The sequence below is a fragment of the Mastomys coucha genome, unplaced genomic scaffold (genome assembly GCF_008632895.1).
Source record: "Mastomys coucha isolate ucsf_1 unplaced genomic scaffold, UCSF_Mcou_1 pScaffold21, whole genome shotgun sequence".
Lineage (NCBI taxonomy): Eukaryota > Metazoa > Chordata > Mammalia > Rodentia > Muridae > Mastomys > Mastomys coucha.
In genome coordinates, this window is record NW_022196904.1 from 141,390,437 (window position 1) to 141,417,204 (window position 26,768).

At 52.9% G+C, this 26,768-nt stretch overlaps 1 protein-coding gene across 3 annotated transcripts in view; it reads right to left on the bottom strand.

The window, feature by feature from the left end:
* The window catches only part of Dagla (diacylglycerol lipase alpha), a 58,506-nt gene that overhangs the window by 19,591 nt on the left and 12,147 nt on the right, over positions 1-26,768 (bottom strand). For 2 of the 3 annotated variants that reach the window (XM_031389666.1, XM_031389669.1), the window contains exons 2-5: positions 5,460-5,597; positions 4,898-5,109; positions 3,590-3,691; positions 3,057-3,195 (exon numbers count right to left, since the gene is read on the bottom strand). In XM_031389666.1, the coding sequence (XP_031245526.1) occupies positions 3,057-3,195; positions 3,590-3,691; positions 4,898-5,109; positions 5,460-5,554 (548 nt within the window). In that variant the 5' untranslated portion in view covers positions 5,555-5,597. Of the gene's footprint in view, positions 1-3,056; positions 3,196-3,589; positions 3,692-4,897; positions 5,110-5,459; positions 5,598-8,637; positions 8,709-26,768 lie in introns of all 3 variants that reach the window. The other variant, XM_031389668.1, reaches the window with a different exon arrangement.

Below are 26,768 nucleotides of genomic sequence, written 5' to 3' on the forward strand. Positions count from 1 at the left end.
AGGAAGGAGGGAAGGAAGGAAGGAAGGAAGGAAGGAAGGAAGGAAGGAAGGAAGGAAGGAAGGAAGGGAGATAAAAGAGACAATTGCCCTGACACTAAACAAAGCCAAAAGAGGCTGTGGCTGGGTTTTGAGCAATGTTCTGTCCCCTTAAAAGCCTGTCGCCAAGTCAGGGGCAAAAGGCAAGGTGGCACTCAGATGCATTCAAGTCACTTAACAGTCATCAGGAATGACAGACTGGCTCTCGGTGTGCCTGTTGTGCAGCCAAGAACTGCTCTCCATTCCTTTAACCCTGGTTACATAGGCAGCTGACCAAAAAGGAGGTGCTGGGAGGGGTTAGGGATGATGTAAGAGGCCAGCTGTCCTGGGGACCTGCAGTCCCTAGAAAATGGAACAGTCCAGCATCCTATACCAATGCCCGCCGCCCAGGGGCTTGATGAAGAGGGAGTGAAGCTCGGTTCTCAGGGCATCACTGTACACGTTTTGCTTTCGGATCCAGCAGGGCTTTCAAATGCAGAACAAGAAATTTCCTCCCCAGCCTCTGGCCAGATGGAAATGCTCACGCCACTGAGAACCTCGCACGAACGCCAGGGGGCAGATGATCGCAGGGTTGTGTGAGAAGCTGACAGGTTGGTCAAGTGCAACCACCCTTCAGGCTACCGGCCATGCCAGGCCACACAGACCAAGTCTGGACAGGAAGCTCATAGACCCTGACAGCACTGTCTGTTGGACTCATTGTGTAAAAGGGGGCAGACAGTCCTTCCTACGAAAACCCGAGGTCAAGCCTCCTGGGAAAGAGCTGGGAATAACACCCTCCCCCAGTCCCCACCAGATTTCACTGGAAAGAGAAAGGACCAAAACTTAGACGCACTCCCGGCTTTCAGAAACCAAAATAACAACCATGTGGCAGCTGGGGTGTGCATGTCCCTGCCCTTGGGAGTTGATAGCTTGAAAAATGTCCCTGTTAGGAAAAAAAAAAGTTAGTTTTAGAGCCAGTGGAGGCCAGTCAGGCAGGTAGTCAGCCTGACACAGCCCCATAGCCAGACTGTGCTTCAGCCTCTCAGGAGGCCTGGAGAAACCACAACAGGTCAAGGGCCTGCAAGCTATGGCCACCGTCCGACAGGGCCTGGAAACCACAAGAGCTTCCTAATTAAAATGACAGTGAGCACCAGCCCCTGCTGTACAGTCTCCTACTGCTTGGAGCCCCAAAGGCAATCACCCAGAGTCAGGAAGGGAAGGAGGTTTTCTCTAGGGCCCAGGAGCCCAGGAACAGGTCGGGTGCGGCATGTGCTCAGAGCAGGCAAAGTGGGACAGGGGGCGGTGGCCAGCTGCACTGAGGGAAAAATGGGCTGTGGAGCCCAGGCTCCAAGGCCTGACATTTCAGGCTGGGAGGTGGCCAGACCAGGCATGGGTGTGGTGCTGGAGGCGGTGACAAGTTGGTGGGCTGACATGGAAGGTCTGAGGCATGAGTTGGGATGGGGTCAGGCCGGCTGGGCAGGGGTCTTGGCAGCCTGCTCCCCTGGGCTGGAGATGGATGCTATCCCACACCCCACCACTGCGGCTTGGAGCAGTGACTCAGATCCACCATCTGTAGAAGGGGGTCTCACAGCTGCTCTGGGATAGCCAAAGGACTGAGTAATCACAGAGGGCTAAGCATGGGGCCTGCCTTCCAGGAGAAGCCCAATTCTAGGGCTGTGGTGATTCATCCTGGTAGCCCTTGCTTTCAATAAAGAAGTCACTATGGCCATGCTAGATACCCTCTTCTCATTTTCGATGCCATTGCCACTTCTTTTAAACACTGAGTGAAATCTCCTCCAGGAAGTCTTCCTTGATTAACTTCTTACAACCTCTGAGACCTAGAGGCAGTCTCACCTAACAGTTGTTAAGTAAGGGCTCCAAAGTTAGGGTGAGAGCTGGTCACCAGCTTCACCATGTAACCAGGCAACCACTTGAACTTTGGACCTTGGTTTCTCCACCCCCATTACAGGGAGGACCTGAGTTGTGACTCACTCTGACCAACCTCGGTGTCTTCTGCTGTTCCCATAACTGAGTATGTATCCGGCTGCGGCTGCTGTGCGGCTTTCCACTAACTCAGCCACTGCCTACAGGGTCAACCACGTGGTATATACTACCTCACTTAAACCTCGCAAGGACATCCTGAGCCGGCAACTGCTAGTCTTACTTTTTTTTTCAGGTTTTATTCTTTTAATTTTTGTGTTTGCATTGTGCCCACATGAATTAAAAACTAAAAGAGAAAAAGATACAGCTCTCACTTTAATATTGGCAAATTGGGTGAATGAATTTTATACCTGGACAGGCAATACTGCTATTGGCATGCTTTTGTTTTTAATTATTTCTTTTATTTTATTTGTTTGTTTGATTATTTATTTATTTATTTATTTATTTATTGGTTTTTCTAGACAGGGATTCTCTGTGTAGCCCTGGCTGTCCTGGAACTCACTCTGTAGACCAGGCTGGCCTCAAACTCAGAAATCCACCTGCCTCTGCCTCCCAAGTGCTGGGGTTAAAGGCGTGCGCCATCACTGCCCAGTTATTTCTTTTATTTTTGAGAACATAATATAATTACATCATTTTCTCTTCTCTTTCCTCTCTCCAAGCCCTGCCATACACCTCTCTTTGAGCTTTCTTTTCTTTCTCCTTGCTCTTTTCATGAATTGTTATTATGTATGTGTACTTTATGTGTATACACCCATGTACATTCTTGGATATCTAAAATTAAAAAAAAAAATCAGAATCTCACTGAGTAGCTCTGGCTGGCCTTGAACTTGCTATGTAGACTAGGACGGCCTCGAACTGGTCTGAATGCCTCTGCCTCACTAGTAGTGAGTGCTGGGATGGAAGGCGTGTACCACCACACCCAGCCTATTCTTACCTTTTCAAGAACAGAAAAGGCAGTGAGGCTGTGAGGCCTTCACAAAGAGCAGTGGCTCTGTGGGGTTGTTGTGCGATGTGGGAGGGAACAGGAGGGAACAGGGCCCTCCTCTGCCCGCCAGTCTGCAAAGCTCACTAGGACATCACCGCCCACCGAGGTGACTGACCGCAGGTTGTAAGTCCGCAGGTTGCGCTGCCTCCTCTTGGTGGCTCTCAGCTTGACAAAGGTACGACCAGTGGGGTCAAAGACGCAGAGGACAGTGATGCAGACGCTGAGGATGACCACCCAGTTGCAGACGACCATCCCTGTGGCAGCAGCAATGAGAAGAAAGAACTGGTGTTGGGTTCACCTTCCTGGGTTACGAGCAATGAACAGAGGACACTGTGGTCTCTTCTCTATGTTCCCAGATGTTTCTTAGGCTCAAGAGCAAGGCTCAGAAGCGTGGGTCTTCAAGGCCCATGCGTGGCACAGAGCAGACTTTTGAGAAGGTGACAAACAGCCCTAGTGCTGCCTAGACAGTTGTGTCTGCTGCTGCTCACCTGTTGAGGACCCCAAGTAAGAGGGCAGAACACTGGGTGAAGGGTGCACACGTGCTTGGTGTCTCCCTAGAGTGGCGCCTGAGCCCCTTTCTCTGCAAGCTGGGTCCTATTACCTCCACCCCAGGGCTGGCTTTGCTGATGGGGCAGATGGGGTGCATACCGAGGGTGACATTCTTAGCAGTGAGGTCATTGCAGGAGGTGTAGTACTGTGTGAGCCAGACGATGCCCACGATAGCGTAGATGAACTCGATCACCAAAATGGCTGCAAGGAGAGGCAGGTTCTGACTAAAGGCTACAGGCCATTGTCTGCCACCAGGGAAGGGCCCGGGGAACCTCATCCTGGCTTCTGCTGTCTGGCCTCTGAGCCATCTCACAGCAGGGGTGCACAGAGCCAAGGGAGCCTGGTCTCTTGCACTGCACTCTCATGTCCCCATTGCCTCCCAGGACTGTGACTGCACAGGTGGGCAGGGAACAAGTACTTCCCAGCTTCTTCAGGATCTCAGAGTTCCATGCAAGAGCTCTGCAGTCAGACCCATTGCAGGTGAGTTAGCAATTCTCTCTGAGCCTGTTTCCTCATCCCTATTTGAGACTGCAATAAGTTTGTCACAGGACACTGAAGACTGGAACTTAAGAAACTGTTGTTTTCAGACGACGTAGAAACTTGGTCTGGTGGGGTAGGAGGATGAGAGGAAGCCCAGGAGCCAACCAATGGTGGCCATGCACTCAGTCCTTCAGGGTACTAAGTCCAGAGCCCCAGTGGGAGTGAAAAGGAGGTAAGATAGCCTGGCAGGGCCAGCAAAGTATAGCAGCCAAGAGCCTAGACAGTGGAGCTAGAACAGCAGCATGGGTTCAAATCCCAGCTCTGACTCTTCTAACTTGACTTAGCTGTGTGACTTTGAAAGAGCTGATTAGTCTTCCTGGCCTCGGTGCCCTCATCTTCAAAACAAAGCTAACACTTTCCTCCCCAGGAATGGTGGAGAAGTTTGAGAGAAGTGCTCTCTGGGAATACCCCAGAGGCTACTGGGACATGGCCCAAAAGTGATATAGGCTGGTCCTCTGGGGAGCTGGCTCAGCCTGGCCTCAGGGGTTTCCTGATCTGATTCGGAAGGATCACCAACACATTTTGCAGACAAGCTCACAGTTCTGAATAGGGCTCAACTAAGTTTGTCTATGAACGGCCATGAGAGCAAGCATTTCAGACTCTATGGCCATCCAGTCACAAAAGCAATTTCTCAACTGCAATTATGGTGCCAAAACACAAAAAGCAACATATAAATAAGTGGGTGTGTTCCCTAATGAAAAGATTCACAAAACAGCTGGTGGGCCGGACTGTCAACCCAGTAAGGCACCCCATACTCCTCAGGCTTGGCTTAGTTTGTGTTTGTAACCAAAACCTGAGGAAGTAAATGAGTGAAGGAGAAGGGTACGGAGCCCTAAATGATCCCAGCCCCCCATAGGAGTCCCTTACCCAGGCGCACGTAGAGCACGTACTGCATGGAGTCCCGGGGTTCTGTGTAGAGGATGCCCCCACGCATGCTCAGCCAAATGATAGCCATCTCGGCAATCATACAGCTCAGAAGGATGCCCAGGTAGCCTCGGCCATGGTCCACCAGGTTCAGGGAGCAGGCCTCGTGTGGGTTATAGACCAAGCCGAAGAGCACCACAGACAGGATTACAAACCTACAGAGGAGTACAGGTGAACAGGGGTGGGTTGCCTCTGTGCCTTGTGCTGCCCCTGGCTGGCAGACCTGGTGTAGCTCAGTAGGAGAAAAAGAAGACAGATATCTCCCCAATAAGAACATTGTCCACCTGGCTTTGGGTGCCTCTGATGTGCCCGACTGTCAGCACGGGGAGGCATTCCCAGTGACTACTCTCCCCACTGCTGAGGTCAGAAGGGCTGCTGGGCAGGAGGGGTCCTGAATCCTAGTGGGGGATACCTGGAGGAGTGCTTAGGAGCAGGACAGAGTCAGGTTTGGGCCTGGCGCAGAAGGACAGGTAACCAAGACTATGGCCTCGGTGCTGAGACTTACCAGGTGGTGTGCAGGAGGAAGAGGAAGATGGCTGGCAGGACGAGGTCATCACTGCCCACAGACCAGCGTCGCCGGAACACCACGATCCCGGGCATGGCTGGCAGCTCTGGGAGGCTCAGCGGGCCAGGCGCTCACCTCCTGAAAGCAAGAAGAGGACCCTGGAATAGTCTGGGCTACTACCAGGTATGGTCAGACATCTTGGGTGTTGGCACCAATCCCCGCCCACCGCCAATGGGCCTCCAGGCAGCAGAGATGCTGACCCAGGTAGAAGCTGCCCCCTTGCCCTCTCAAGCTTCCTAACAACAAAGGTCTTGACACCAATCTCAGCCTGTCCCCTGAGGTCACTCTTGCCCACCACCAGATTGCCACTTGCCTAACATTCCTATCTACAATAACTGCTCAGCTCCACTGAAGACCTAGGCTCTGGTTGGCCTGCCTGAAATCCCAGCCCTTGGGAGACTAAGTTAGGAGGAACATGATTCTGAGGGGAGCCTAGGTCTCAAAAGAAGAGACAAAAAGACCCTAAGTTCACTCTCTCTTTCTCCATATATGGAAGCAATGGGATGTTCGACTCCCAGGGCCCTGTCTTTCTCTGACCAGTACTTATGGTTCTGGGCCAAGGCTTTCAAAACCAAGAACACGTGTCCCTTAGCAGAAAGCCCTGTGGAATAGGAGGAACACTAAAGGCTTGGGGAAGCTGGGAGAGGAGTGTGTGAGAGATGGAGGGTGAGGATGCCCAGCATGAAGGCCTCTTCTCCATAAGTCTTTGCACAGAGAGAAAGGCCTTTGGTTTCTTGTTCACTAGAGACCTTTGAGCTGTGAGTGTGGTTTCACTTGGTTTTGCACCCATCTTACAAAACTCTCAGCCACTATCATGGTTCAGGTTGGGATTATGACTAGGGGACATCTGCCCCTCACTGTGAGAATGGAAGCCACTCTAACACACTCACCCTTGGTCTGATAGCTTTCATTCCTTGATGCCTACTTCTCTGAAATAGCTGGGTACAAACCAGATACCAACAAGCTCAGGAGAAGCCAGGAGCTAGGGGCCTCCTTTGGAGCTGGGAGAGAAAAAATGGTAGTACAGGGGGAAGGCTGGTCTGAGCAGAAACCCATGACTCCCTCCAGGACAGCTCTATATGCCCTGTGCAGAGAAGAACCCCTGCTACAGAGGGCTGGGTACCCTGCTAGAGGGTGGCTGTCCCCCGAGGCCAGCAGAGGTTTATATGGCACAGGTCCAAGGGTAGACAGCAGGTCTTCCTCTCTTTAGTGACAGTTCCAAAGAAAACATGCATATATGGAGACCAAACTCACTAGGGAAGGAACTAGTCAAACCTTCCTAGGCCTGTGAACATAGCCCTGACAGTGGGCGAAGGGGCACGGGGCCAGGTGGCTGGGCAGCATGTCATGTCAGGACAGGCTCTGCTGGGCTTATCTCCCAGGACCAGCCAGTGAATGCTCCCAAGGGGTGCCCAGAAGCAGAGCTGGCTGCCTGAGCAGCAGCTGGGGTCGTGCCTACTTCCCACCCCCCCAGGAAGTGACATCATCCCACTCTCAAGGAGGAGTCAGGCAGATTGTGAAAAGCAGGAGAAGGATTCCGAGTGAAGAAGCAGCTGCTGCAGGGGTGGCTCAGGGGGTGGGAGGGTCTACTGTGGACAGGGGCCTAGGACTGGGGCAAAATCTGGGACAAGCAGCCCAGGACATGGCTAAGAGTTTGGAATAATAGATGGGAGGGAGCTGAGGCCTCATGGGTGGCAGCAAGGCCGGGACAGGCAGAGCTGCCAACAGTCCATGTGTGTACCTGTCCCCTCCTTGTGTGCAGGTGGCTCACAGAGTGGGAAGGTGGAGGTGTCACCACCCTGCCTTCCCCTACATTCAGTGAAGTGGGGCTGGAACAGAGCCATCACCTGTTGAGGCCCTGCATTTTACCCTCCTCAGGCCAGGGGAGATGGCGTGTATGCTTGCCCAGAGAGGCTGGTCAGGAAGGGTCCTGTCCCTGCCAGCCATCTGGTGCATCACCTCAAGCAGAATGCAGCCCTTTCACAGTCACCTGGGTACCTCCTTTCCCACACTTCTTCAAGGAGTCTAGAAAGGCTAATGCTGTAGCTCGCCAGGTGCCCAGCACCTTGGTCCTTGCACTTAGAGCCCTGGTCTGGCCTTTCCTTGTGCCCTCTGACCCCAGGTCTTGTAGCTGTGACTGCAGGACCATGACAATGTTGGAATGACAGGGCCAATAGCACCTGTGCTCTGCCTGGGGGTGAGGTGATGAGCAGTCTGTGGCTAGTGCACCAGGGCCTTCCTGGGATGTGGTAGACCTGGAGGGCTGACCCCACACATGCCCTGTTACTGGCACTGGGGTTCCATATCTCTCCAACATCCCTCCAGCTTCTGCCCAGGGCAGCTAACACCACGAGGTCCTAGACTCCATAGGCAAGTCCTGGCCCAGGAGCTATAAGCCCAGCATCCACCACCCAACTGTGTAACTTACTGCTTGTGCCTCAGTTTCCTTATCTGTGACATGTTGGTTATGCTTTCCTCTTAAAGTTCCAGCCAGGATCCCAAGCGAGAAGGTCTGCAGAACCCTCAGTGCTGGAGCAATGCACAGCACATCAGTGGGGGTGGAAGGATGAGGGAGTGCGTGTGAACCCCTGAGCAGCCCAGCTGCCCTCCCAGGCAAGGCTGTGGAATCTTCAGCTGGTCACCGCTAGGTCACAGGACGGGGGTGTGGGGGGTGTGGGGGGAGCAGGGGGCATCCCCTGTACAGATTCATAAATCCTAAGGCTTCTATTTTTATGGGTCTGAAAGACATCCTTTCTTTGGAGACCCCAGCCCATTACAATGGGGGGCCTGTTCCCCTGCTGGGGCTCTGACTTCATTTGGAGGAAATGTCTTTGGAGGGGGAGGGCCCAACCACTTCCTGGCCTGGGGCAGCTGTTAGAGCACCTCCTCAGTTCCCCCACCCCACTCCCAGAGTGGCCCCCAAAGACTAAAGCGCGGTGGGGTCAGGACTCTTCTCCCAGACTCTGAGGACTTCTAGGGCAGGCCACACCCACTCCAGCAGGAGCTTTGTTCTCCCTACCCAGGCAGGGGGTTGCAGGCCCCAGGCTGGTGTGAAAGGTGGACAGAATGGCTTAGGTAGGCAGCCCTAAAGGGTCTCTTTTTTTGCCCCCTCCCTTACCATGGCCAAATTTTCCTGGTGATGATTCGGACCTCTGGGTTAAATATTGACCATTCTGCGAGTTCCTCTTCCTAAAAATGCAAACTTCTTTTAAAAATGCATGTGCTGCCTTCTCCATCATCATCATCATCACCATCACCATCACCATCACCATCACCATCACCACCACCACCATCACCATCATCATTCTTATCTGGTTATAGTGTCTCTGTACTTCAGGCTGGTCTCAAACCATGTGTTGAGATCTTAAATTTCTGATCCTCCTGCCTCTACCTCCAGAGTGCTGGAATTACAGGTAATATACCTCACACCTGGTTTTATGTGGCAATAGGGATCAACCCTGGGCACGTTCTTTGATTCCAAGCAGGGTTTGGGATGCGCACAACCTGCCCTCACATAGCTGGAACCTTCCAGATAGGGAGGTCTCCAACCCCTCAGTCTCGCATAGCAGGAACCTTCCAGACTGCTCAGGTGGGCAGGGAGGCTCTCCAACCCCTCACTGCTCCACACTCCCTTCCTGAAGTGACCCCACTTGCCCAAGCTTACTGTTCTCTGCAGAGGCTGTGGTGGAAACAATGCCTTGGTTACCCTGCACTCTTGCCACACAAACTGTTCTTTCTAGGCCAGACAAAGGCACCTCCTCTTTGAAGTCCTCCTTGACCACTCCCTTATGGGGGCTGCAGGCCCCTCAACTCAACCTGGCCCCCGTCAGACAGCTTTGGAATTAACTTCCTAAATCTTTGCTGCTGCCTTTGCCAGGCTCAATTGAGAGCTTTGGGGGTTAGGACCTGTGACCTGTAACCGGGGATGTTACAACGCCCTGTGACATCACCCCAGACCACCACTGTATCCCCAAGGCTAGCAACAGCCCTGTCCTGGTCAGGAGGGAAACAGAAGCCCCTAGGCTCACATCTGCTCTGCTGGCCAGCCAATGCCCCCTTGATAGCTCACTGGAGCCCCCTCCAACCACCTGAACAGTGCTTTGTGGTTCCTGCCTTTGTAAAGTGGGATGCAACCTTCCCAAGGCTAAAGTGAGAAGAGATAGGTGCCAAGGCTTGCCACAGGCCTGAGCATGGCTCAGGTCCCTGTGAGGTGGTCACTGTAGTAGAACCTGCAGGTCTACTCAGACCCTAACGTTGCCACGAACCACAGGGAGTGTCTAGACCCCACAAGGAGGACCAACAGCAGCCTGTGTTGTCTGTCGTCAGCCTGACGTCTTCTCAGACACACACGTGCACGCACGCACGCGCGCGCACACACACACACACACACACACACACACACACACATGCACACACCAGGACCACTACCCCAGAATCCCTGAGGAAGTATTGCCTTTTTCATTTCCAGGCCTGCAGCCCACCTGGGCAGTGTGGCCAAGGGGTTGGCCTTTGAAAGCACAGGGAAATGGTAGCAAAGGAGGTGACAGAAAGTTGTGTGGGCTGAGGGCCGCGTGCGCCACCAGCCTGTGCCCGGGCGTGTGCAACCCAAGTTAGGGGCCCAAAAGCTGTTGCTTTTCACACATCAGCTGTGCTGGAGCAGAAGGCAGAGCTGAGTCTGCCCAGGGCCGGGGCAGAATTTCAGCAGGAGAGAGGTCCTCAAATGCCTGGCCCCAGGAAGCATAGGTGATGTGCCTGGGCAGCTAGATCAGGAGAGGAAAGCTAGGGTTCTGTTCCCCAGCCAGGGTCTGAGGCTACCAGACACCCAGTCCATGGCCTTGAAGGACAGTGTCACTTCCTCTACTCAGCATTAGGGTCCTCACTCAGCCCTCCAGGTCAATCTGCCTGTTTGCCCCTCACAGATGGGGAACACAGCAAGGGGCAAGTAGAGTCGGGTTGTGAGGCCAGTCCTGTTGTTCTGTTGGGCTTGTGACTAGAGACCTTTTCCTATAAAAGTACCATCCAGGGATCAGGCTCGGAGTTACTGGAATGGGACAAAGAGAAACCAACCCTAGGGTGATACCTAAGGCCACCAGCTTCCAACAATTACTCAGCCACATGGGTTGTTGTTTTTTTTTAATTATGTAGTGTTTAGTGCTGTTAGATGTGGTATCAAGCAGTCACAGAATCCCTCTTTCATACTTCTAACACTCTCCATGAAGAAACGGGAGGCTGAGAGAGGTTCAGGTAACCTGCCCAAGGTCACTCAGTTCCGTGCTGTTGGAGGCAGGCATAAGGCTCCAGAGCCTGTGCTTGGCCAGCCCCTCCCCACCGGGCTCCATTTATCACCAGCTCCACTTCTAGTTCTCACGCTAATTATTTTCCAACTCCTCTTCAATGAAAAGAATTTGCCATCTGCCACCAGGCCCTGCCACTGACACCAGCCAACTCCCCAGGAATCAATTGGGGCCTTTCGCTTCCTGCTGGTTGTTCTCAGAGGGTTGCTGGCTGCTGAGGGATTGGGGGGGAAGGGCCAGAGAGAGTGGCAGGACCCTGCCTTCAGCAGCCTGGACCTGACTCCCCACATTCTGTCCTGGGCAGGGGGAGTTCCTGAAGATGGAAGGCCCCTCGAGCTCTGGCTAGGCCGGGCTTTCCTTCTGAATTCTTGTTAGAGATCGTTTTCTCTCCCTAGGCCTCTCATGTTTGTCTCAGTTCTCTGGGCAGAGGTGGCCTGGAGAGGCTCAAACAGGCAAGCCTCGCTGGCCTCGGGTGGCATTCTTCCCCAGGAAGCTGCTGGGCTGGAGCAGGCAGGTGGCAGTCCGCATGCAGCCAGTCTCCTCCCATCCTTTGCAGTCCAGCTCACTCCACTGGATCTCCCTCTTTCAAGTACATAGATCTGGAGGCTGCTCCAAGAAGCAGCCGCCGCCTCCCTTCCAGTTCTGCATCAGCTGTTGTTTCTATTGCCCTGTGACCATCACTTTTCTGAGCCTCAGTTTCCTTATGTGCAAATGAGATAGTGAAGCCACTCCTTTCTTGGAGGGGCTGTGAGGGCCAGGTGAGCACATGCCCGAGCGAGTGGGAGCCAGTGGCTCCAGGAAGCCGGGTTTGTTCCCGTTCTGGTTCACTCATCAGTTTCCCCAAAGTGTGTGCAGAACCTTTACTTCTGCACCAAGCCTGCTGCCCTGCAACACAAAGTTCCTGGCTCTCTACTCCCAGCGGCAGGCAGACCTGCACCAGCCCCACTCCTTGAGTGACCTTTTCTCAGGTAGGCTTGGTGGTATCTCTGACTCCTTGGACCCACAAGTCAGTGAGGCAGGAATGCCATCTCTCTAGAGGGGACAGCTTGGGCTAGAGCGCTCCAAATCCACATTCCTATGAAAAAGCTGTGTACCTATCTGTGCAACTGAGTTTCAGGTTGTCACACCCAGAGCTCCTCCCCACCCAAACTCAACTGGCCTTGAGGACAGAGGCCTCCTCCTGGCCCAGTCCAACATTCCCTCCACCACACAGCTTTTCCCGGAAGCCTTTCTTTTGCTGGGGCTGCTTGCCTGGAGTTCTCAGCTTCCCAGATGGCCCCCTGCAGGGAAGTTCACCGGATCTCTGCTCTATCCCATTCTCAGGTCCTCAGAACTTCCTCCGGAGGAGATTGTCAGTCTCTGGTGCTGTGACACCTCAGAGAAGAATTAGCACCTTCCACTTCCTTAGGGAATCCCTAATGAGGTCGATAATGAGGTGTTAAGTGGGCATACTAAGTGTGACACCTCCCCTCTGGGAACCCCCCACCCCTTGGGCCCAGCCTACCCTGAGCCATGTTCAGCCCCACCTCCTCAGGCAGTAGGCCAGCCCTCAGATCTGGTCTGCTTGGGTGCATGCTTCTCAGAGATGAGAGAAAGCTTCCAGATGAGTTGTGTGTGCCTTAGAGAGCAGTGGCCTGGGCAGTAACAGCCATCTAGGGCACAGGCCAGAAGTTCAGGCTCTTGGGTTTCAGCCACTCCCAAGTCATCTTCAAAGCCAGCAAGGATCAAATGACAGCAACTCATTCCCCAGGGAGCTGCTCTACAGAGCTCTGGTGACTCAAAGGGCCAGCACCCATCCTCCGCCCCCCAACTGCAGAATATGGGACCACCAACAGCATAAGCTATGGCCCAGTCTCTCCTTTGCTTGGCTCTCCTTTCTGTGCCATTTGAGGGGACCCCAGATGAAGGGAGACGATCATGGCAGGCAGGTCTCTGGGGCCTGGCACTCCATGTCATTTAGAGCAAGGTTTAGCTGCTGTATACATCCCTAGGCTTTCAACTAAGTGCTCAAAAATGCCTGAGAGCCATGACATAGAGGAATCGTCTGGTCAATTCTGGCATTTATGGAAAGAGCCTTGGGATGCTGCTCAGGTGTCCAGACTCAGGAGGCCATTCCACATCTCCTCCATTGCCTGAGCTAGGAGAGCAGGTCTACAGGAGAAAACTCTTGACCTCAGGCCACAACTTCTTCTATTCTCACACTTCTTCTTCCCTCTTATCCCTCAGTAGGACAAAGTTGGACTCATCACAAGTTACACAGGCCTCTGAGAAGGAGCAGTGCCTGGAAGGCCCCTACTGCTGGGTGGAGCACAGGCTGGACCTGGCACTGGTCCCAGGGACTCTATTTCTCAGCCATCCACTGAGTGAAGACTTCAGAGTACAGTGCAGGAGGGGCCAGCCACTTCCTATGATGAGTCAGAGGAGTCAGTGACCATTTCCCCATCAGTAAACCGGCTGACACTGATGACAGCGCTTCCCTGTGGGCTGAGGGACAGCGGGACAAAGCCATTTCAAAGTTGTGAAGTGTTAAGAGCAGGCTCTGACACCAACAGGATGCTTGGATGTTTGGTAGTGTGAACTACATACACTACTTTAGGAATTGTTCTCTTCTTCAAAAACCTAGCATGGGCTAGTGAGGTGGCTCAGCAGGTAAAGGCGCTTGCCACACAAGCCTGATAACCTGAGTTTGATGGACCCCATGGGCAGAACCAACTCCACAAAGTTGTCCTAGACTTCCACAGGCATGCCATGAAATATATGCACCCTTCCCCAATCATATATACTTCCAATAGTTTTTTTTTTCCTAAAGCATATCACAGTTCCTAAGTGGCCTTTAAATAAAATTAAAACTCTCAGGGATTGGCTCTAAATCTTTCTACCAAGTGCCCAGTCGTTCTGCATCCTACCACAATCGCCAAGACCATCCCCTATATCCTAACTCTGGGTCCTGTGCCAGGCCCTGTTCCTGCCCGCACCAAGTGCAGCTGGCCAGAGTCTGTCCTCTCCTGGATCCCTTGCTTCAGTTGCTGCTTTTGCTGTTGTTTGTAAGGTCTGTTTGGGTACCTGTCCCCAACTGCCCCCAAACTCCAGCCCTGGTGGTAGGTCAGTTTGGCCTGTGGCCTACTTTCTGCAGGTTTCTGGTATGGGCTTCACCTTCTCTATTACATTGCACGTTCCTGGAGAAAGCTTTGGCTCTGCCTACTTCTTCCTAGTCTGTGATGGAGGCTCCAGGACTCGGAGCAAGCAGCAGGCTGAAAATCAGAGGCACTGGGGAGCAGGACACCTGCCTCCAACACAAAGCTACCCATGTGGGACCTGGATAGAACTCATGGTCCACTTTGTTCAGGATAGGCTAGGCAGAGGCAGGGCCCAGCCTGTGTGGTGTTACTTTGCTTCTGAGAGGTCTTGCCCATGATAGCCAGGTGACCGGCCTTGTCAAACTGTCACTTCTGTGGTTTCACTCCCTTGGTGTTGCAGGAGGTGGAGCTGGGGCCCTCTGTTGCCACTTGGTAAGACCAGAGCAGGGGTGGCAGCAGGGGTTTGGCAGGCCCTGTTTCAGTCAACCTGGGGCTACTGCCCATTGTGGAGGGATGAGGCAGGCCTCTGAGCTGGCCCTCACCTAGCTAAGAGAGGTCAGTGAACCCTATCTCCAGGGGGCAAACCTTTCAAGGAAAGAGCAACTGGCAACATGCACGAAAGACTAGCAGGGCAAGTGAGCGTTAATAGGCTGTCCATCCAGTGTCTCCGGGCCAGACAAGGTCCTGGTGAGAGCAGAGAGGCTGAGGCTCCTGCCAGGCCAGCACTAGTACCTCATCTCCCTCAGGGCTCAGGGCAGTAATGTGACAAAGCCTGCTTCCTCAGCAGGCGCAGTCCTTTCCTGCACATCCCAGGAAGGCTCTGGAGTGGGGGATGGCAGTGAGGGGGGTCGGGCCTGCGTCATAGCTCGTGCTGGCTTCTCCACCCTCAGTGGCCGCTGGCAGCTATAAATACCACTCCAATCTCTGGATGTTGCAGGAGATGACCTAGAATTGTGGGCTTGGAGGCCTCCAGGGGCCCCCTCCCTGCTCATTTCAGATAGATCCTGTCTGACCAGAACATCCTTCCAGCTGGAGAGTAGGCACCCACCTGAAGAAGGGGCGAGATTAGAGCAGTAGCCAAGACCAGGACAGTGCCTCAGCCAGCCATGGAGAACCCCAAACCCTCTTCACAGGCCAGGTATTAAGGACACCGGGCCCCAAACAGCCCAAGAGATAACAAAGAGACACTGCCACCTGAGACCTGCTGCTATTTGTACCACTACCACAGCCTCTGGCTTTGGGTTCTCTCAGGAGCCCCACTCAGAGCTGAAAACTCCAGAGCCACTGGACCCTGAGTCTCTCCTTCACCTTCTCAGTCCTGTGTGATTTTTAGATTAAACTGGATTCCAAATATGTCATCACCTCAGGAGCCTCTTTGGGACAAACCTCACTTTGACTGGGGCCTTTGGGGTGTCACTTGTTTAGACAGGCAGCAGCTTCCTTCTACCTGGCAGCCTGCCTCTCAGCGAGACATCCTTTCTTAGAAGCCCAGGCCTGGCTGACCAGGAGCACAGGACAGAAGGTGGTCCCCAGACCTGGTAGAACAAGGACACTGATCCTCACAGTGGTAGGCTTTGGTTCCAAGTTTTCTAGCTTGGGGCTAGGCAGGCTTCAAGGAGAGACAAAGAACAGATGATGGGAGAGAGTACAGGGCCATGCGTACACAGATGGATCTGGCTAAGCAATTCTTTACTATAGCCATCCTCTACTCTTTGTGTGTCCACCACATGCCAAGGACATAAGGGGTGGCAATAGAGACTAGTCATGTAGTGATGTGAGGTCAGATTCCCATGCATCTCCAATCCAGAAGAAAAAAATAATCCAAGTCACTTCACATAAGGCAAGGAAAATTCTATCACAAGACAGAGAGGCCACTTAGACCTGAGTGTGGCTGTGCAGGGAACATGGAGCCAGGATTGGGTCAAGCAAGGCAGAGAGACCACTGGAGGGGGTAAGAGGGGGCAAGCACAGAACATATACCTCTACCATATGCCTCAACACAGGTTACAAGGGAGGAAACAGAGTGGGGCCAAGACCAGGTGAGCAGAGGCAGGGACAGAGAGGAGGCTGAAGGGGAAGACTGGTGGGGGTCAGATCCTGGGACCCTGACCAAAGTGGATGTGAGGTGAAAGAACATGGATAGTCCAGGTTGAGAGTCAACATACAAAGTTGACAGTGATAGGGAAGGCACTTGTTCGATGACCAGCAGGTCCTGGAGGGATGCCTTTAAATCACAAGCCTGGAGCTACCTGGCTCCACACAAAAACATAATATTTCCAAAGAGTTCTGATTTAGTCCAGTCCTGATTCAAGTGAACCTGTGCACAAGTACAAGGGTACAGGTCCATGGCAGGAAACTCTCAGGAGTGGTCACTGGGTTCTAAAGTTTGCTTGAAGTTTGAGGCATTTCCCTTGGACAGTCAACTCCTTACTCTTCTTGTCACCCAGTCTTGACCATGATAATCACTGTATAGGAGTTGCAACTCAGGGAAGACTTCAAGCTAATGTAAACCCATACTGGGAGATGTATCAGAAGTCAACCATCCACCAATCCATCCATCCAATCATCCATCCACTAAAACATCCATCTATCTATCTATCTAGTCCACCCATTCACTCAAGCATCTGTACATACATACATACACTTAAACATCCATCTATCTATCTAGTCCACCCATTCACTCAAGCATCTGTACATACATACATACATACATACATACACTTAAACATCCATCTAACCATTCATCTACTAATGCATTTATCCAACTATTCACTCAAGCATCCATCTACCCATCCATCCACCCATCAATTAACTCAAGCATTCATCTGTCCATCCTTCCTTCCTCTATATCTCTCTCATTTCTACTCATTTCACAATGCCCATCACACTAGAAATATTCTCTCTTCCTCTCTCTCCCTCTCTCCCTCCCTCTCCCTCTTTTTCTTTCTCTTCCTCTTTCCCCCTCTTCCTCCCTCTCTGTCTCTGTCTCTCTGTCTCTGTCTCCATCTCTGTCTCTCTGTCTCTGTCTCTCTCTGTCTCTGTCTCTCTCATACACACACACACACACACACACACACACACACACACACACACCCTGGGATGTGGTCCTGTAGGGCCAGTCTCTGCCTACATTCCCTTCTCTCATGCTGCCTTATCTCTTTCCTAAACACAAGCCATTCAAGCCCTGTTCATGCTCCTCCATTTGTTCTCCAATCCCATCTCTGAATGCTTGCCTCTCTGGTGTCACTCAGTTCCTAGCTCAGGGGCCATGTCCTTGAGCCCACCTGCCCTGTCTCAGGTAGCCCGCACTGTCCATCACCCAAGGCTGTTTTGTTTTCCTCTCAGTACTGTGTACCACCTAATGCTCTCTAGTTTTCTGTGTGGCTCTCTCATCAGAGTATGGCCTCCCAGGGGCAAGCCTGATTTATTTTCACCCAGAAAATGGCCTGGTAGGTTGGAGGAGCTCACCAAGATCCAGCTGCCTGAAAAAAAGAACCATTTCTGAGCAAGGCCCAAGAGACAGAGACAGATTGATGACATACAGGAACCAGTGCAGAGCTGAGCCCAGGGCCTCGGACTCTGATGGCTAGGTTCAAGCTTTCTTTGCCAGGAAAAGCCTAAGCCGCCCTGCCCCTGGAGCAGGAACCATGCAGGAGCTCACACTGGCACCATGAGTGCGCTTCGGGAGGCCAGGAGTATAGTATCTTCATTCTATGGAGGAAGCTTGTGGCAGGAAAGGAAGGCTGAGCAATCTGCTTGTTGTGAGGTTCTGTTGCCTAATGGGCTCCCCAGCAGGGATACGGTGAGCTCCGGGTCTTCCTGGCCATGTGTGACATGTGCCACCTTTGTTAGGTATCTAGGAAGGAAGGAAGGAGGAGCTCAGAGGAGAGCCCTGAGACTTGTGCTGTCAGGACAAAGCTGGGGGTGGTGGGTAAGGTCAAGCCCTCCCCCAGTGACAGGGCAGTCATCCTGTAAGCAAAGAACAGGGCCTGGAGGAGACTTTGTCTCTGAGACCCCAGAGACAGGCAGGGATGGCGGTGGGCAGGAATGGTTACTGTGGCCTAACTCTATAGGGGTCTCCAGTTTTGAAGTCTGCCAGAACAAGCCTATCCAAACCCAACACCTCTGTGAGTTCATGTGACCCAGGCAAGGCTCTAAAGCTGGGTTCCTTTTCATATGATGGTGACCACTGGGGAAAGGAGAAGGATCCTGAGCATTGAGCCTGCTCTCAGGATGCTTACTCATTCTGCCTCCCTCCCTGGGACTCTCACATGTTCTCTGCTAGCTTGGTACAAGCAAGGCTATGACTGCCACACCCACTATTTGTGTGTGTGTGTGTGTGTGTGTGTGTGTGTGTGTGTTTGCACGTGCGCACACAGACACATCCTACCACAGGATGGTGGGGTTCACCTTAGCTCCTCTTCCTGCTGCTTAGCCCAGCACTATCCCAAAGAGACCAGAGGAAGGTTATGGATGGGTTTTCACCCTAATATCTCTTACTCAGAGGCTAAGAGCTGAGGAAGAGCAGCCGGTTGTTTTTCGGAGCTAAGACTGGGTAACAGCTCATGTGAAGTCCCTGTGGTCCATGGGTGCTAGCCCTTCCCCATCATCTGCACAGAGCCTCCTCATAGCTCTTCTAGGGCTTTGACAGGATGCATGAGATCACGTCTGGGGCTTCCAGAGAGAAAAAACTGGAGGGATAGAGGTAGGATTAATTATGTATTAATGTGTTTATTTTATTGGTGCTTCTATTGACTGCAAAGGCAGAGTGTACAAACGCAGGGGAGTTAGGGTCAGTCTGTGTGGGCTACCACAGGGCCTGGCCACTTAACAGGTATGTGTAAGTTGCAGCCACTTTGAGCCCCAGTACCTGGAGAAGAAGAGTAACAACTGTGGGATGCTGGTGGAAGAGCAATGCAGACCAGTTTTCTTACCTGTAATTGAGAATGCCAAGAGTCACAGGCCACATGGCTGCCCCTGGGGAGGAGTTATGCAGGCATACGGTGCCTATCTGTGTATGGGTGGTAAATAGTGGGCATTTCTTCCACTGCTGGAAGACAAGCCATAGAAAGAAAGACCCAGGATGGGCTCTGCAGTGCCCCCCGCCAAGGCTAGCCAATTGCATTCATTGCTAGGCAGAAGCATGGTGAGAAAACTCCCCCATATGTGTGCCTATCCCAGAATCACACAACTCTCTTTCTCGTCCTTCCTGCTTAGTCTCCGGCATCTGGGATCCCTGCAGCTAGAATCCAAAGGTTATCTATGTTGGGCCAGGCTGTCTTCTCACCCCTAGCACATGGATGAACTCTACCAGACTAGTCGGAAAGTGACCAGGCAACCTCTTGCAGCTGTGCCCACCTAGAAAGATTGTTATCAAGTCTGAGCTAATGTGCCCTCCCAGCTCCCCTCTGTTTACAGAGTTCTTCACCTGTAGGAGGAATAACACAGCCTCTTGGTGACAGCCTGTTTGCCCTCATGGCTTGTATGGGCAGGTACCGAGTGGCACAGAGGTCATGGGACATAGCATTGACTTTGTTAAAGGTGACTACACAAAGTAGAATGGAAGCCCAAAGATGGTGTTTAGAGTTCCCATCTTACAGGACCTAAAATACTCCACAAAACTGGCCATAGGCAAGACTATAGGAAGTGAGGCGTCTGGCTCCTAGCCTAGCTAATGCAAGTCCCATCTGGGGCTGTCAGCAGAGAGGGAAAGGGGGTTCTTCTTCCTTGGATCTAGTCACTGGTTGGTTACTTAACCTGTTCTCTCCGACCCAAAGGACCCAGATCACAACTTCCAGGAGCCATGGTAGACGAGCTGTCAGCCCAGTGAGAGATGTTGGAAGGCCAGACCCTTAGGAGGCAGTGTCATGCTGGAGAAGTTAAAGGTCAAGATGCTACAACAGATTCAGCTGAAGGGTGAAAGGAAGGTCAGGCATAGGATGGCTTGAACTGAGACAAGCTCTGCTGCTAGGAGGAAGGGCAGAGGCCTGCAGACTGACCATTCCAGACAGAAAGGAGCAGATGTATCTGCACAGGACTCCTGGCTTTGGCCATGTGTTTCTTTGCCCCAGCCACACAAAAGTCCCATTGATGCTGCCCCTCACCCCCGCGCCCTGGGGCCAGTGCCCCAGAACAGGGCTCTGTGGGCCTCTCCTGCTCCTAGCTACCAGTCCAGCTGTTGCTGCTGCCGCTGCTGCTGTCCAGGCATGCCAGGCATGCCAGGCCTGGGCAATATGAAGTCACATGCGCTGCGCGGGCGAGTCCATGCACTGCTGGATAGTTCATGTATAGTACAGGGCCTGCCAGAAAGCTGGGTGCAAAGAAGCACGGCTGCCTTCCTGCCACCCCACCTCCCCCAGTTCCGCCTATATTCCAGGAGGGCAAATCCTTGGGCAAACAGTCAGACAGGTGCAAACCACAAAGCAAAGGGGGGAGGGGAAGGAGAAGAAACACCAAGGCCTTGGCTCTGCCTGCTGCATACTGCCTGCTGGACTGTGTTCTGGTGGCCCTGCCCATAGCGTCCACTAGTGCCCCAACAATTTGCCTGTGGTATTTAGAGAGTCTAGAAGAGCAAATAAGTTGACTCCCTGCTATCTACTCCCCCAGAAGGCCTGACCGTGAAGCAGGGGAGGCAGCAACAGTAAGAATGAACAGGGCCTGGGGCCTCCAAAGTTGCCTGCCACCCTCTTGGCCGCCACACGTGTTTCCTTAAGCCCAGTCTAGGGGACAGAGTAAGTGACCCCACAGGAGACATTCTGAGAGGGGCAGGTTCACCTGGGCTTGGAGTCTATGGAAGGACTTTAAACAAGTCATAGGGGCTTGGGGCCAGTGATGCCTACCACTCCACCACTCACAGCCTCTAAAGTTAATTGGATGAGGCCTATGTAGGAGTCCTTGGCACATGTGTGGCAGGGGAGAAGGTACTCTAAAGAGAGACACTTGTGCCCCTCCCTTTGGTATCAGGCTATAGAAACAATAGTCCCCAAAGAATTAAAAAAATGTCCCTAAGAATCTCACGGTGTGGGAAGAGAAAGGCTGAAGCCTGGTGCCAGCCAGAGGAGAAACTTGCCTCCTAGGAAGAGATTTCACACAATTCCCATCACCTTGATGGACAGATGCTCAGTGGGGTCACACCCTGACCAGCAATGTTTAGTTACACACACCTCTTGCCTTCTATTTAAACCTAAACATCATGTCAGGACCCTGGGCACTGACTTGGAGGGGTACTCAACCCTTCTATCTCTTCTTCTTATTGGCATGGCCGTGTTGCGCTCTTCTTTTCAAGACTACTTGTCTCTAACTGGCCAACAGGGAACAGATGATCAATCTAGTTTGTTGGGTCTGCCGGAGCTCAGGCTTTGACTCCTAACAACTCCAGTAACAGGCATAGTGCTCAGCACACACAAACCTATGTGGATGCTCATCCTAGAGCTTCCTGTGGATGTGGGTGGACTGGAGGCAAGCTCGGAATGACGGACAGTGCTGTGGAGGTCTAGCATGCTCGTCCAGCTGTTCTTGGACCCCCGGGGAAAACAGTGATAACACTTGATCACTGACCTGTGGCTGAGGGGTTAGGCAGAAGGAAAGGCTAGGATATATCCACTCCACAGTCAGGGGCTGCTCGTGCTGGCCTCAAACCTAGAGACAGAACCCCTAGAGCTGAGAGAGGTGTGTGCCACTCCCTTTTGGAGCTGACACCAACCTAGATGCAAACAGAGGACAGGCTATATTCTAAGGGTCCAGAGGGGGCCACATGATCTCCCTTTGCTCCATGTGCCTCAGTTGGATGTGCTTCAGGCCTCCTGTTTTCAGCCCACAATGCTCTCATCAATCTTGCTATCTCCAGAGCTCTTCAGATTTCTCAGGCTTAACTTACACACTACACTGCCTCCAAGATGTCTTTGGGCCCCACCAACCCCTTAGGTGGAACAATTGGTTCTCCACCATTCTGTGCTCCCCAAAGGCTGGGGGCTGCTACAGGGCAGGGCTGCACACCCTGCATCTCCTCCATGTCCTTGGCATCCAGCACAGAGCCTGGTGCCTAGCAGCTGCTCAAGAAATGTCAAACAAGGCCCCAGCCTGGCTCCTTGCTCCTCTCAGATTCCACTGCCAACACACATGGCCACAACACAAGTCAGCTAGCAGGAACCAGGGCAAGACTGTCCCTGAGCTGGGGAGAAGAAGGTTTCTGCTCCCTCAGAAAGTGTCCACCTTGTATGCACCAAGCCTCACCCACAATCAGAGGCAGCTCTGGGGGCATGAAGGCTGCCTCCCAATCTCCAAAAACAGAAACCAAAGTTAACAGGGGGTGAGCAAGGGAGGTGCACCGGAACTGCAGGGAGAAAGGCAGTTGTGGCTGCCATCTGCTGTGAGCAAGATGTTTGGAGAACACATGCTCCTAGCTCTGAGGTCTCCCAGCCAATTTGGGAGGGTGGGGTGGCCCCTTTGCAACTCACACTCAGTCCCAGAATGGGGTAAGGGGGATAGAGTCTGTACAACGTCCTAGGGCCAGGACTGAAGAGGCCACCAAGGGGTGCTAGGGCCAGTCCTACCCTCCCAAACCTTGGCTGCACCTGCCTGACCTTCTGATTCTTGTGCATAGGGACTCAGGATGCTCCTGGCTTTAGGGAGTCAATCCCACAATGAGATAGTGATAACTGAAACACAGGGCAACAAGGATGACAGTATCAGCTCATCAAGGCAACTGCCCGTATCACCTCATTTCACCCTATTATTCCCACAGGAGAAGGGTGAAGAGGGTCCAAGAAAGGCTGGCCAGGCAGGCCCTGTTCCTCCCTAGAGAGGGACCTGGCTAACTAGGACCCACCCAAACAAGGTTCTGGGGTCCTTGGCTCCTTTTATTATTTATTTATTTTATGTATTTGGTTTTTCAAGACAGAGTTCCTATGTGTAGCCATGGCTGCCTAGAACCCAATCTGTAGAACAGACTGGCCTTGTACTCACAGAGATCTGTCTGCCTCTGCCTCCTGACTGCCAGATTAAAGGGGTGCATCATCACTGCCTGACCCCTTGACTGTTCTTTAGAGCTCCAGTAGCAATAAACAGAACACCCCAATGCAAAGGAGCCTTCCAGACCATTGAAAAGCAAGGATACAAAGACCTGTCACAGGCCACACGAGTTCGGCAGCAGGTAGGAAGAAAACCTGGAACCCTCGCTGCTCCCCAGGTTCCTGCAGCCTTGCCTCACATGGTGCAATGCTAGCCCCACGTTCCTGTCTGCAGCATAGCCTCACAGTGTGGCAGCATAGGGCCACACTGCCCCCATACACGTAGCTCGAAAAGTTTCTTTCTTTCTTTCCTTCTTTCTTTCTTTTCTTTTTTTTTTTTCTTTTTTGGTTTTTCGAGACAGGGTTTCTCTCTGTATAGCCCTGGCTGTCCTAGAACTCACTCTGTAGACCAGGCTGGCCTTGAACTCAGAAATCCACCTGTCTCTGCCTCCCAAGTGCTGGGATTGACAAATGTTGTTTAAAGAGATCCCCAGAGGCCCAAGACTATGCTAGCGCCCTGGAAGAAGCACCCCAGCTGGGGCCTGATGTGCCTTCATGCTGCCCATGAATGTTGCCTGCTTAGGTCACAGCTGGCTTCGTCTCTGTGCTCTTTCTCCAGTTGTAGGCCAAGCTGAGTACCAGGTTAGGCTTAAGGCTGGTCAAGCCTGGGCTTGCTAGCCTCACTCCTGCCTGGGACACCTTACCACTGTGTCTGTGTACAAAGAATCAGCAGCCTTTGGTCCAGATGTGCTGTGAACACTCAGATAGCCTGCTTGTCAGAGGTGCTGGCTCTGGCACCTGATCGGCCACTCTCTACATTTCTTCCAAGGCTAGATGGATGAGTGTCTTGACCAAATAGGCCAGAGTCCAACTCTCACTCCTAGAGGCAGTCATCCCCTGTGCTTCCAGCCCAGGCAGTCAGGGCAATGCCCTCTCCCACTTCTAACAGGAAGACAGGGATCCTGGGGCTAGTCACTCAGAACTGCACATTCCCCTCAGCCCAGCCCCCCCCCCCCAGCTCACCCCACGCAACACTGCTGCCACCACCCCCACAAGCCTGCTAGCAAGCCATGCACTCCAATGCTGTCTGCTCAGTCCTCCCCCGCCCCTCCCCACACTGTGATTGCGACACCTCTGTCCTACTGCCTGCTGGGGGAGGCCTGAGGACGAGCTCTTGGATGTCTGAGAACCAAGTACACAGGACCTGTGGGTTTTTCTTGGGGGCGGGAAGCCAACAGTGTTCTCCTTTCTCCCAGGGGTCTTTGGCCCCAACTAGGTCAGTGGGTTGACCCCACTTCCTGCCTCTCACAGTCCTCAGCTTGGCTGTCCTGTCTGTGTCTGGGAAGTGCCTCTGAATCAATGGCTTCCCTATTCTCTAGTCTCTTGGCAGGGGCAGGGCAAGGAAGGCGTTTGGCCCAGGAGTCTTCAGGAGTAGCCATGTTCAAGACCCGAGTCTTACTCGTCTCATACTGGGAAGTAGGGGTGGCAGGCTCTTTGGGGGCCCAGGGCATTGTACTGACTCTCCACACGCTGTGACTGAGTGTGAGTTGCTCTCACCACCCAGACACTTTCACAACTCCTGCCTCATTGGAGGCACAAGCAGGCCCAGGGTGAGTCAGCCAGGGGAGTCCCAGCACCAGCACCCACCCCTGGAGAGGCTCCGCTGACACCTATGAGTGGGGTAGCCAGCCCCTCCCGCAGAGGGTGAGAGGAACACCCAGGCTCCCTCACCCCCATTTCCTGCTCCCAGAAAGGGGAGCTAGGCAGGTGGAGCAAGAGGAAGCTACACTGCAGGCAGCCCTGAAAGGTAAGCCATGGGCACATGGCTGCCCTCCTATGGCCTGACCCCTCAGGCTTGGCACATTACCTGATGGCTCCTGCCCAGTGCCAGGTATCCCAGCCTCTGAGTACTATGCTTTTTAGAGTTTTGACATCCTCATGACTCCAGAAGATGAAGGGATGGCACTTCTTGCCAAGCCAGGAGAGAGAGAGGCCCAACTGAGGCCCAAACTATCTCTTTTCCAGAAGGTGAGACCAAGGCCAAGCAAAAATCAAGGCAGGAGAGAACCAGGCAGACCCAGCAAGATGTCCTGTTCTGGAAGAAACAGGAGAAATGGCCAGGCTTGTAACCCACCAGACCAGTTGGTTCTGGAGGCCACTGGCTACCTCCTGTGGCTTGCCTGACAGTGTAGGAAAGATTGCTGTAATGTCCTGCCTCAGGATGCCTCCCTCCACACATACTCACAACTCTATCCCTTTCTGGTCTGGCACTCACATAGGGAGGGCCCTCTACCTCTGCCTAGGTAAGAGAAATGAGGTAGACATGATGTTCTGAACATGCTCCACCCGTAGCCTTGCAGGCCTCAGAGCCCAGGGCAGGAGAGAAGATCTATGGCCTGGGAGCTCCCAGACCAGGAGTCATTGGCCACACTCTGCAGGACCTTAAGAGATGTCACAGTCCAACCTCTAGGAGTTCTCTGGTCAGACTGACAAAGAAACCAAAGGTAGGCAGGTGAGTAAAGGATTACAATGCAAAGAACCTTGGAATGGGGTCAGTGCTCAGTCAGGATACAGGAGGCATCCAAGAGGAAAGATGCCTGTCTGGCTCATATTTCCTCCCCTCCAACCACCCCAAGAGCAAGCGGGAGATACATGGTGCATAGGGCCCACTCTCCTGCCGCTGCTGCTAGGAGGAGGCCCCTGAGCTGAGCCTTCTCTGGGCCATATGCAGAAGCAGCTCCTCCGGGCTCCTAGACCAGGGGTGCACACTGGAGAAGACACGGGGGCCCTGGGGGCTGCTTTCCCAGCTTCTTGATCATATGCATGCTGACAGTGGCCTGGGCAGGTATTAGGGATCCTATGCATGGGCTGTGAGCTGGGAAAGCTCCCATTTTGGCTTCAGTAGGCCCTGCTAGCTTTGATCTTCAGCTCCTGCTGGGCTTCCCCTTTCTTGGTTCTTCCTAAAGCCTGGCCTCTTGTACTTCAGGGACAGGGAAGTGGGTGGTGGGAGAGATTCAGAAGCCCATCCTCTACTTTGAAAGAAGCCTGGAAACATGTGGCCACAAAAATCTCCTGGGTTTATTTAAATGTCTTTCAAACAAATGTCTTGAATGGCTTTCTTCTACCCCCACCCCCTCCTGGAACTGAGCCACTCAATGGAAAACAGTAGCTCAAAAGTCTTAGGGCTGCTGGGAGTCCTTAGACACAAAGCCAGGCATTGCAGCGCTCTAGAGGTAGCTCAGACCCCACCCACAAGATCCAGGATGTCAACTTTAGGGCCAGGATCGGTCAGTGGGTCTACAAAGACTTCTACCACACTCACCATATCAGGATGGCCCACAGGCATGGAGGCCTAGATATCAGAGACAGACAAGCCCTTCTCTAGGGGACCAGTGACCACTCAGAGATATAGGGCTAGCAGCTGGCACAGAGAAGAGAGGACTTCTCAGGTAACTGAAACTGCCCAGAAAACCAGACAGTATAGTTGGAACTCACCAAAAGACCAGAGCAGAGCAAGAGGTGTTAGAGTTAAGTTCAGGCTGCTCTAGCCTCACAGTCTAGAGACAAAGACCTGAAGCCCAGGGACTTACACTGCCATGGCGGAGATCACACAGCTTTGGGGTTTGCCCTGTCAGAAATACCACTCAAGCCTCATTTACTCACCCATTACTTCCTTAGCACAATCTATGAGCCTAGATTCTGGAGTTTATTTTGGGGCACCTGATAGAAAATGAGCTGTACCCCTAAAGTCTTGCAAACTGGGGGTGAGGGGCCTTTTAGATGTGTCTCCCCTACTTTTCCTTCCGTGTAGCAGACAGGTATCCTTAGCATCACTAGAGGAAACAGAGAGAAGCAAGAAAGCGATAGACT